The 11,113-nt window shown below is 41.5% G+C and overlaps 1 protein-coding gene across 4 annotated transcripts; it reads left to right on the forward strand.

Annotated features, from left to right (window-relative positions):
• The first annotated feature begins 3,717 nt into the window (after window positions 1-3,717).
• Window positions 3,718-11,113, forward strand: LOC139558744 (adenylate kinase 2, mitochondrial-like). 4 transcript variants are annotated; one of them, XM_071374142.1, is made up of 9 exons: window positions 3,814-3,870; window positions 4,648-4,826; window positions 7,521-7,646; window positions 7,839-7,949; window positions 8,227-8,321; window positions 8,680-8,752; window positions 9,434-9,638; window positions 10,385-10,468; window positions 10,904-11,113. In XM_071374142.1, the coding sequence occupies exons 2-9, from the start codon at window positions 4,728-4,730 to the stop codon at window positions 10,909-10,911; spliced, it is 801 nt and encodes a 266-aa protein (XP_071230243.1). In that variant the 5' UTR covers window positions 3,814-3,870; window positions 4,648-4,727; the 3' UTR covers window positions 10,912-11,113. The 4 variants fall into 4 exon arrangements, with proteins under 4 accessions (XP_071230246.1, XP_071230243.1, XP_071230245.1 ...); XM_071374145.1 differs by lacking the exon at window positions 10,385-10,468 and having other exon boundaries at window positions 3,718-3,870; XM_071374144.1 differs by lacking the exons at window positions 3,814-3,870; window positions 10,385-10,468 and having other exon boundaries at window positions 4,521-4,826.

An 11,113-nucleotide genomic window follows, 5' to 3' on the forward strand; every position in this document is an offset into this window, starting at 1 on the left:
CATTATGTTTGCACCAATCCAATGCTTTTAAATGCATGCAGTGAAATGATGCAGGGTATCAGAACATAGCTTATTTCTTTCCCCACTTTCCCCAAAATCAATTTGTCCCCTCAATCACTCTTGCCACTTGCTTGCTTTCGGCAAGGCTATTTTCTTGCCTGTCGAAATTCTCCCCCCTCCCCTCCTATGTTGGGACTGCAAGGCCTGGCACACTTCAGAATACCCATCCCTCAATCCCCCGTCCCATCGTGCTTTTCCCTCTAATGGCATTTCCTACTTTTTTTTTTTTTACACTTTTTCTGTTTTAGTTTTTTTAAATGTAGGTACAGTAGTAATAATAAAATAATAACAATAAATAAAAAATGTGTACTCCGGGCAAAAAAGAAAGTTCAAATACATAAGTCAACATGAGTGCATATCCATAATCACAGTAAACTGTTATAATAGAAAAAAAAGAAAAAAATTATAATAATATAATAGGCAAAACTATGACTGAATGTGCCTCTATGAAGAATCCCCTCCCCAATAGGTCCATTCGCCCTCAATAGGACACCCCCAGAACCACCATCCCCATCAACCTCCCCCCACCCCTCAACCACAAAACACAATAATCATAACAATAATAGAAATTAAAATAAATATATACATACACACATGTACAGTACATAAACATATTCACAGGAAACTCAACTTCTCTTATCTCTTTTCCTACATCAGATATGCAGGTGACATTTCCACATGGATGACAGCACATAATCAGCAAGACGGAGATGCTCTTCATCCGAGGGAATGCCTGCCCATTCTCAGATGTCAGATAATCCCAGATGATCATTCCAGCCCTTGTCAGCTCCAGATTTGACTACTTCAACTCACACCCTGCTGGAATCCCTGCATTCTCAGATTCCCCTCTGTTATTAATCTCTATATTGTAATCAATAGTGTTTCAAAATGCTGTACTTTTATTAACATATATGTTCAGATCATTCCTGAGAGAGAAGGGGGGTAATATCTCCAGACGGGTGTGTGGTGCCCTTCCGCACCCATGCCAACAAGATGTTACTTCTTGTGGGGTCTATGCCTTGAAAGTAAGTATGAGAGTTTCAGTAATGTACAATTAACCTACTAAAAGTATACTGACTAAAAGGAAAAACAGAACTGTCAAATTATATTATAGCTGTGTCGTTGTATACGTGCAAATTAGAATCTTAAGTTTAACAATTTTGTTGGTGAAAACTGAAATGTCCATCAAATTTTTCCCCCAGTTTGCTGAATGTGTTCTGAAAGTATAAGGGCACAAGGTGAGACCCAGATCCAGATGGTTTGAGTCCCAACAAAAACAGGTCAGAGTCCAGGAGGTACAGAGTGGCAGGCAGGCAGGCTCAAGGTCAGGCAGGCAGGTTCAGAGTCCAGACAGGCAAGGGTCACAACCGGAAGGACTAGCAAAAACCACCAGTCCTGTATGAAAATCCTCCAATGGTGGGATGGTTATGTCTGTGCTGCCTGTCAGTACTAGGTTAGGCTTGAGTTCCAGGCAACGGTATCACCTGAAACTTTCCATAAAAAGTGGACTAAATGTTCAGTCGAGCTGTTACAGCTTTCCAATATCTGTTTGTTATTGGTCTTTTTATATTTTATTTGTAATTATATCTTATGCAAAGATTGACATTTGTATTTCTTATTTAATTTTAAAGTTTGTGGTTTAATATTTATTTTCTAAAACATTTCAAAATGTTTCTAAAATAAAAGTTTGTTTCTTCATACTCTAATTTAGCTTTCTGTTGCAAACACTACTGGTCAACATAAGCTACCAAAATTATTCTGAAGTGTGCCAGGCCTATACTGTTCCCTGGCCTTGCAGTCCAAAGAACGAAGGGGGTGGGGGAGAATTTCGCAGGCAAGAAAATAGCCTTGCCGAAATCCCCACTTCTAATTTCCTTAATTTTGTGGCCAGAGTCAAGTACTTTCTGAGGCACACATCAGTCAAATACTTTCTATAGAACAAACCTTACGTCAGGATAGGCAGCCGAAATTAATCATTAATGTGTGTTGTGTTAGAGGGAGTAAAATGCAGGCAAACATTAAACATTTCAGAACAACTGCTAGTCTAATAAGACATTGGTGAGATGACGAATTTTGACAAAGATGGATTTATAAACTAATTCAAACCGAAAACTGCAGACATTACTATTGCCCCTAGTGCAGCCTAACGAGATCAGAACTCTAAACTAGCAAGCAAGTCGCAGCAATGAAGAATTGAATTGGCAGGGGGGAGCTGTTCGGTACAACACCGGAAGAGTAATCTTTTCTGGAATGGTCTACCTATCCATGTGAGAGACGCAGACTCGGTCTCGACCTTTAAGTCTTTATTGAAGTGTAATTGAGTGTCGTCTGGCCTGGCCGGTTCCCCTCTCTCCACTGGGATTCTCTGCCTCTAACCCTATTACGCCCATTTAAAATTAGATAGATATTGATGCAGATAGAATAAGCTTTTTGTTGAACATACTGAAGTATGTCTATAAAAATAAAATATTTTGTGACATTTTAGTTTAGAACATAGCACCATCTTTTCCTTCAGTACTTGGTTGCTTTTTTGAGCTTCACATCAGCGTAGACTACTCCTTCAGACATACTTTGTAAGCCATTGTAAGTCTTTCAGTGGGTCGCGATGGTTACTGATCCTAAAAACTCATACTAGACACTTGAGGGACAGAGTTCTGCAATGACAAAGACTTCTCTTTTCTCTGTTAGTGGCATTCATTCAACTAACAAATTAGCTATCACTATTTACCTTTATTTAACTAGGCAAGTCAGTTATGAACAAAAAAATCTTATTTTCAATGACAGCTTAGGAACAGTGGGTTAAACTGCCTTGTTCAGGGGCAGAACGACAGATTTGTACCTTGTCGGCTCAGGGATTCGATCTTGCAACCTTTCGGTTACTAGTGTAACAGTAAACCGTCCCCTCGACACGGGCGCGAACCAGGGACCCTCTGCACACATCAACAACGGCCGCCCACGAAGCATCGTTACCCATCGCTCCACAAAGGCCGCAGCCCTTGCAGAGCAAGGGGAAACCCTACTTCAAGTCTCAGAGCAAGTGACGTAACCGATTGAAACGCTATTAGCGCGTACCCGCTAACTAGCTAGCCATTTCACATCCGTTACACTAGTCCAACGCTCTAACCACTAGGCTACCTGCCACCCCATTAATTATTAAGCCTATTCGTATCGTTGGTCATCGTTTACATTCACACAGCTCTTTCTCTTATAGACATGTAGCTGAGGTATCTGATTAGTTTGATGAATAGTATGTTTCTCTTTTTTGCTTCTAAAAGCATCTTTAATTTAGAGAAAGACTGTGGTTTTGATAGAAGTTTGTTGGTTTTCTTGTTAGTTGGAAAATTATTATTTGAACAACCTTTAATCAGGGGTTTGCCTACAAAAACAACCATTTACAGTTGAAATCGGAAGTTTACATATACTTAGGTTGGAGTCATTAAAACTCGTTTTTCAACCACTCCACAAATTTCTTGTTAAAAAACTATAGTTTTGGCAAGTCTGTTAGGACATCTACTTTGTGCATGACACAAGTAATTTTTCCAACAATTGTTTACAGACAGATTATTTCACTTAATTCACTATCACAATTCCAGCGGGTCAGAAGTTTCATACACTAAATTGACTGTGCTTTAAACAGCTTGGAAAATTCCAGAAAATGATGTTATGGCTTTAGAAGCTTCTGATAGGCTAATTGACATCATTTGAGTCAAAAGATCAAAATCAAAAGAAACCAGCCAAGACCTCAGAAAAAAAAATGTAAACCTCGACAAGTCTGGTTCATCCTTGGGAGCAATTTCAAAACACCTGAAGGTACCACATTCATCTGTACAAACAATAGTACGCAGTATAAACACCATGGGACCACGAAATGTCAGGAATTGTGAAAAACTGAGTTGAAATGTATTTGGCTAAGGTGTATGTAAACTTCCGACTTCAACTGTATATCTAACAAATGCCTATATTTAGACACAAATAACAATGTTAATAATGATACTTATTATTATTTATTTAACTTGTATGGCGCTTTTCTTTACAAAAAAAACTATCTCAAAGCGTATAAAATCTAAACAAACTAACAACAAATGTAGATTGATTGGAGATTGAATGTCTCAATTAGGATTCGAATGAAAGGCTGGGAGTTGAGCTGTTTGGATTGAAAAGGCATTGTAGCTTCAGCAGGGGAGGCATCGATTGGTAGAGCCAAAAAAAAGCGACCACATCTTGGCAGTGGTTAAAGAACAGTCCCTGGGCCTCCTCTGCCACCTCTACACACAGCATGCAGTACTAGTTGTAATTATTCCCGACAGATGAAACAGTAATATTACTTATTAAATAATAATAAACAATTAATATTAATATTAATAATAGAGATGTATCTAACAGTCTAACTAATAACAATGTTCATTTACATTTCTATGGTCCCTCACCAAATAAAATCCGTAATTGCGTTTGCAAAACCCGGATGTTATAACAAGAAATGTGCTTACTATTTCAGCAAATCAGCGTGTAGGTCGCTTGAATGAACGATCTAATGACCAATGAGAGGGAAGTATTTTCTAATAAGGGGCGGGCTTTAATCCTAAACAGCAAGAAATAAGTCGCTGACACTTCCTTTCGTGATCGAGTTGGTAGATCACGAAAGTGTCACAAGGACGGTGAAAGTGAACATGGCCCCCAGCATGCAATTGAACGATGCAGTATCCGACGTAAAAAAGGGAATTCGGGCAATCCTTCTCGGACCCCCTGGTGCTGGGAAAGGAACACAGGTGAGTGAGTTATGCTAACTTAGTATGGAAGTGCAGGAATGGGACACCGCATGGCCGACACTGCCACCTAACTGTATAACGTTACACCTTGTCCTGAAGTTCATTCTGAATTGGCTTGCATAGATGGCTAGCTTTCCCAAGTTTCCTGTAATGAATTGGGTTTCTAGATCAGACGGATATGGAAGTATAATGCAAGTTGTAGCTAGCTAACTAGTTATGAACATTTGTTAAGTTGAATGTAGCCATTTCCCTTCGAACTAACGTTATCTGGTGCTGACCAGTTTGATTTGTGATCTTGCAACACTTTGGCACAAAGTCAATGTGGTACGCGTCTCTGGAGTCGCATGCCAATGTATTGTATGAAGGGCACTTTGAACTATGACTTTCAATGTCCCATTAGGTGACTGTATGCTAATCATACTCTCCAGCTGGCCAGAGCCAACTACTTTCATTTGATCTAACCAGGTTCAATGAACGTGTAGACTCTTGACTTCCCTGTCAATAAGCTCAGTGTAATTTTTATTTCGTTTCTGGGAGTCTCTGGTCCGGGAGAACAATAGGTTGTGCAGGGTTTTGTTTGAAATGTGTTTGGGCTGGAACAAAAGCTGGCACACCTGCAGCTTCCCAGGAGCGAAGTTGGGGACGTCTGTACTTCCTTGCTGTAGTGGCTGGATAGCTGCACAACATTGCCTTATAAAACACTCACATTTTGTTGCACAGGCTGGTAAAAGTACTGTAGGATTTTCAGACCCCTATTTTGTTGTTACAGCCTGAGTTTTTAAAAGTGATTAAATGGAGATTTTTTGGGGGTCACTGGCCTACGCACAACATCTTATGGCAGGGTTCCCCCAACTGGGGGTTGGCCTGTGGGTGGTTTTATTTGACATTCTTAAAAAATGATTAATTGAGAAGCTGGAATGTCTTGATTCTAAGTATTCAACCCCTTTGTTATGGCAAGCCTAAATAAGTTCAGGAGTAAAAATGTGCTTAATAAGTTGCATGGACTGTGTGCAATAATAGTGTTTAACATGCTTTCTAAATGCCTACCTCATCTCTGTACCCAACACATACAGTCGAGCAGTGAACTTCAAACACAGATTCAACCACAAAGACCAGGGAGGTTTTCCAATGCCTCGCAAAGAAGGGCACCAATTGATAGCTGGGTAACAATAAAATAAAAAATAAAAAAACAGACATTGAATATCCTGTTGAGCATGGTGAAGTTATTAATTACACTTTGGATGCACCCAGTCACTACAAAGATACAGGCGTCCTTCCTAACTCAGTTGCCGGAAAGGAAGGAAGTCGCTCAGGGATTTCACCATGAGACCAATGGTGACTTTAAAACAGAGTTTAATGGCTGTGATAGAAAACCGAGGATTGATCAACAGTGTAGTTACTCCACAATACTAACCTAATTGACAGTGAAAATAAAAATTCTGAAACAACATGGTGCTAAAGTAAAACTGCAAAAAATGTGGCAAAGCAATTCACTTTTAGTCCTGAATAGACAGTGTTATGTTTGGGTCAAATACAACACATTAGAGTACCACTCTCTATATTTTCAAGCATAGCGGTGGCTGCATCATGTTATGAGTATGCTTGTTATCATTAAGGCTTGGAGTTTTTCAGGATAAAGTTAAAGGAATGGAGCTAAGCACAGGGAGAATCCTAGAGGAAAACCAGGTTGTCTGCTTTCCAGCAGATACTGGGATATGAATGTTCATTTCCTAAAACGAGGCCAAATATACACTGGATTTGTTTACCAAGAAGACGGTGAATGTTGCTGAGTTACGGTTTTGTCTTAAATCTGCTTGAAAATCTATGGCAAGACTTGATAATGGTTGTCTAGCAATGATCAATAACCAACTTGAGAGCTTGAAGAATGTTGACCAGCATAATGAGCAAATATTGTACAATCCAGGTGTGCAAAGCTCTTAGACTTAACCAGAAAGACTCACAGCTGTAATTGCTGCCAAAGGGGATTCTAACATGTGTTGACTCAGTGGTATGAGTAGTTATGTCATTTAGATACTTCAGTTCCATAAATTTGCTAACATTTCTAAAAACATGTTGTCATTATGGGGTATTGTGTGTAGATGGGTGAGATTAAAAATATATATATTAATCCATTTTGAATTCAGGCTGTAACACAACAAAATGTGGAATAAGTCAACGGCTATGAATAATTTGACGGCACTGTACTTGTTGTCTGGCTTGGAAGATCTTAAGTATTTACTTTGTCCCTTGGGGGTTTGGTCTTTAGCTCTCAGTTGTGGCGCAACTTGAACATCACTCTGAAATGTAAAAACAAAATGGCCACATGATTGTGTCCTTGAAACAACTGTACTGCATGTGCTATGGCGTTTTAATTATTCAACCCACTTTTTAGTTTTTCCAGAAGTGTCCCATGCCCTCCCCACATACATCTAGACATTAGTCTCATGTCATGGGTGGAGGCTATGTTGCAGCTGGAGGGATGTTGCTATCAACTATTAAGATTCAGCACGACTTGAATGCCTTGACGGGCTCCCACCTGTTGTAATAGTTTGACATGTTGGAGGGTGGAAATGCGTTGCTGTACTTTTCTCTTCAGAGTTGTCAAGTTACACTTTTGAGACATGGCTACATAAATGCTACCCTTGTTGCCTTTGTAACATTAGGCCCAATGCCAATAATCCCCCTCCCTCCCAGGCACCTCGGTTGGCAGAGCAGTACTGCGTGTGTCATCTGGCCACGGGGGACATGCTGAGGGCCATGGTGGCGTCTGGCTCTGAGCTCGGCAAGAGGCTCAAGGAGACCATGGATGCCGGGAAACTGGTAAGATGCGCGTGTTCATATGTTAATTCTGAAAGTGTCTCTGTGCTCATTTTAATAGGAATGAATCTGTTTTGTTTCACTGGTTCTGTAGCTTAGTGGTAATCTGAGACCGGTTTACTTGGACCTCTGTCCCAATTGTGTGTTCGCGTGCCTTTTTTGTCTCACTGCTCATCACTGTCAACTTACTCATAGGTCAGTGACGAGATGGTGGTAGAACTCATAGAAAAGAACCTGGACACGCCTCCCTGTAAGAAGGGGTTCCTATTGGACGGATTCCCACGCACAGTGACACAAGCAGAGATGGTGAGGATTGGTTGGTGCCTGACTCCGTTTTTGCTGTCATTACCCAGAGCAAAAGTGTCTCTTGCTGTTAATCAAGCATATGAAGTGATGTAGTGGGTAAACCGATTGCCGGTCGCGGTGAAAAAAGGATTGCTTCCTACACTTTCAATGCATTTTTCTGCAAAAGGTGGGTTAAAATGAAAATGATGTGTAAACTGCGTTTACCCTCGACTACATCACTGAGCATATGAACCTGTTTCTTCCCTGCTCTTATGTTTCATGAGTCCCTCTCTCCTAGCTGGATGACTTGCTGGAGAAGCGCACCGAGAAGCTGGACTCTGTGATTGAGTTCTCCGTCGACGACTCCCTACTGGTGCGCAGGATCTGTGGCAGGTGGGACCAAATATTGTATAGCGGGAGAAGAGAGGGGGAGACGTGCTGCGGTGACCTGTGGTTTGATCCAGTTATTATAGACCATTTGTTGGCGGAATTGTTATGAAACAGAGCAATGCCTCCCTCATCCACAACAGTGATCTGTAATGAGGACACGGCTTCATACAGAGGAAATAATGTGCCAATAGTCCAATCCAAATGTTGCCATTCGCATGTCGAAAGGGGTTCTTTGTGAGGCCATTATGGGATGTGGTGTAAAATGTTGAAGTGGGCCAAAGGCAGTGTGGTTGGACTCGATGGAAGATGGAAGTGGTGTTCAACCACGTGGCCCACTAACCTTCTCTTCCCCCCCCCCAAGACTAATTCACCAGCCTAGCGGTCGCTCCTACCATGACGAGTTCAACCCACCCAAAGAGCCCATGAAGGATGACGTAAGTACCTTGACGAACATCCCCCTTTCTGAGTCTGGAAACCCTACTTCTATTGTAGAACCCAGAGGAAGCTGGTTTTATAATCCTCTAATCACAGGTTTTCAAATGTGTTTCTGGGTCAATTTGCGCTTCAAAAAGTGTGTGCGCCCTCAGTGTTTGTGCAAATATGCACTTTTAACAAGCGTGTTCTTATAGAAGTGTGTCTGTCATATGAAGAATGTAGTGGCTCATTTGCAAACACACTCTTTCACAAGTGTCGTGACACACAATCCCTTGGCTAGGAGTTGTTCCGTGCAGGTGGCTTTGAGCTCTTGTTTCAGATGCTCAGCACAGAAATGGCTTCCAACACACAAATCAAAAGGGTTGTAGTGTGTGTGTGGTACCCAGAGATGTAGATCGGTGCTACTGGCTTGGAAATCTATTTGACACCGCTCAAGGCTTCTGTGTTCAGCATAGATCCGAAAGGACTGGATAGGAAGTAATTAATATGGTAGAAGATGCACTTGACCATCTGGAGCGCTAGAGGGAGCCATCACCATATTTCTTAAACCTATCAAATTCGTATAGATCTGTGGACTCTGAAAGTGTAGGGAGGAAGGGAGAAATAAACAACGGGAGAGAAACCAAAATGGCACTTTTCAGTCATATGAACCCTAATGTCTTCTCTCTGTCCCCCATCAGGTGACAGGGCAGCCGTTGATGCGCCGCAGCGACGACAACGCGTCGACGCTGCGCTCGCGCCTGGAGGCCTACCACCGGGAGACGGTGCCCTTAGTCAAGTACTACAGCGCCCGCGGCCTGCACGAGGCCGTTGACGCCGCCCAGTCCCCCGACGTCGTCTTCGCCTCCATCCTCGCCGCCTTCTCCTCGGCTACAGCCGCCCCCTGTAAAGACCTGGTGCTCTTCGTCTAAGCTCCCTTCCACTTCAGTCGCTTCTTCACTCTCAGGACTCTGGTCCGTGCTCCTTTCGTCTAGCTTTCCAACTCTCCTCCTCGGGACTAATCTGTGCTCCGTTTTCTTCTCCCTCTTCGTCTCTCTACTTTCTGTTGGGCTGTACTTGTATTTGAATGCGCTCCTCTACTGGGACTCTCCCTGGAAACTACAGAGAATAGCTGATTTTTATAATGGCGTGTATAAAGATAAGTGTAACGTCCCCCTTGGGTCAGGTATACATATTGGTGAACATGTAGCTTCATTGTGATGGTCCCTGTACTTGGATTAAATTGAGCAAGGTGTCGGGAATATGGACGTGATTTACAAATGTATTCCAGTTAATGTAATGCATCTTAATGTAACGTGTCCTCATTAGTTTTAAAAATGAATGACAGGGATAGATGATGCGACTGTCAGTCTACTCAGAAATGAATGATCTACTGACTTTTGTACTTTGACACTTGGTGGGCATTGATCTTCTTTGCTTAGTGAAACTGAAAGAATGCCGTTCCCCCCCCCCTAGAGCATAGCCACAAACAAAAAGTACCTGTCATACCGATGTATATTTAGTTCCTGTTAACAAACACTATTTTTATGTTCCTATTGATACGATTTCCATCCTGCTCTATAAATAGGCTACCTGTTGACTCATTTGTCCTCTCCTTTCTAGAGATTTTTGTCCCTTGTCTCTCTCTGTAGTCAACTGTGATCTCTGCATTTGGTTGAAACATCTGCATGCCGATTGTGACTGGTCTTCTTTTGAATGTGAATGCATGTTTTCAGGTTAGTCAGAAAACAATAGTAGTTGTGTAAAGCTATATTGGCCAGTAGGCTTGCTGTGGGGATTTTCCTAGCTTGACTACTTAATATTAAGTATCAAACAATGACTATTGAAATCTGCTTTAGTTCCTGTAGTCAAGTTTGATACTGGCAAATGATTGTTAATGTGCTGCTAAGTCACGTTGTAGTGCAGTGTTAATTTAGACTCCTGTAAAGCCTAACGGCTGACTCTTTATGATAGTTAATTGCACTAGATGGACAGGATTGTTAAATTTTACACATACAAGGGCCTTTCTATGTCCAATGGAGCAACTTGTCTGTACATGTTCTTCCTCTTGCAGCTTTGAATGACCCAAGACTCAGTAATTTGTTAGAATTTCTGTGTGATTGTCTCAAATGTTTAAATTCACCCGATACTCTTATTTTTTTTTCTTTCAGCTGTTTGATCCCTGCTTCTCCAATCCTGGCAATGGAAACAAGCGGGAGGGGAAGGAGGAACTGTTGTACTGTAGCACTTAATTTTGAAATGTTTCTGGAGGATGAGTGAGCATAATGCAGTGCAATCTACCAGTAATAAGTGAAGCCATCTTGGAATTGACTTTGATTATGTTTCCCTTCTAATAAAAAGATGCTTTTCTACAACCATGA

Source organism: Salvelinus alpinus, chromosome 29 (genome assembly GCF_045679555.1).
Source record: "Salvelinus alpinus chromosome 29, SLU_Salpinus.1, whole genome shotgun sequence".
In the NCBI taxonomy this organism is placed as follows: Eukaryota; Metazoa; Chordata; class Actinopteri; order Salmoniformes; family Salmonidae; genus Salvelinus; species Salvelinus alpinus.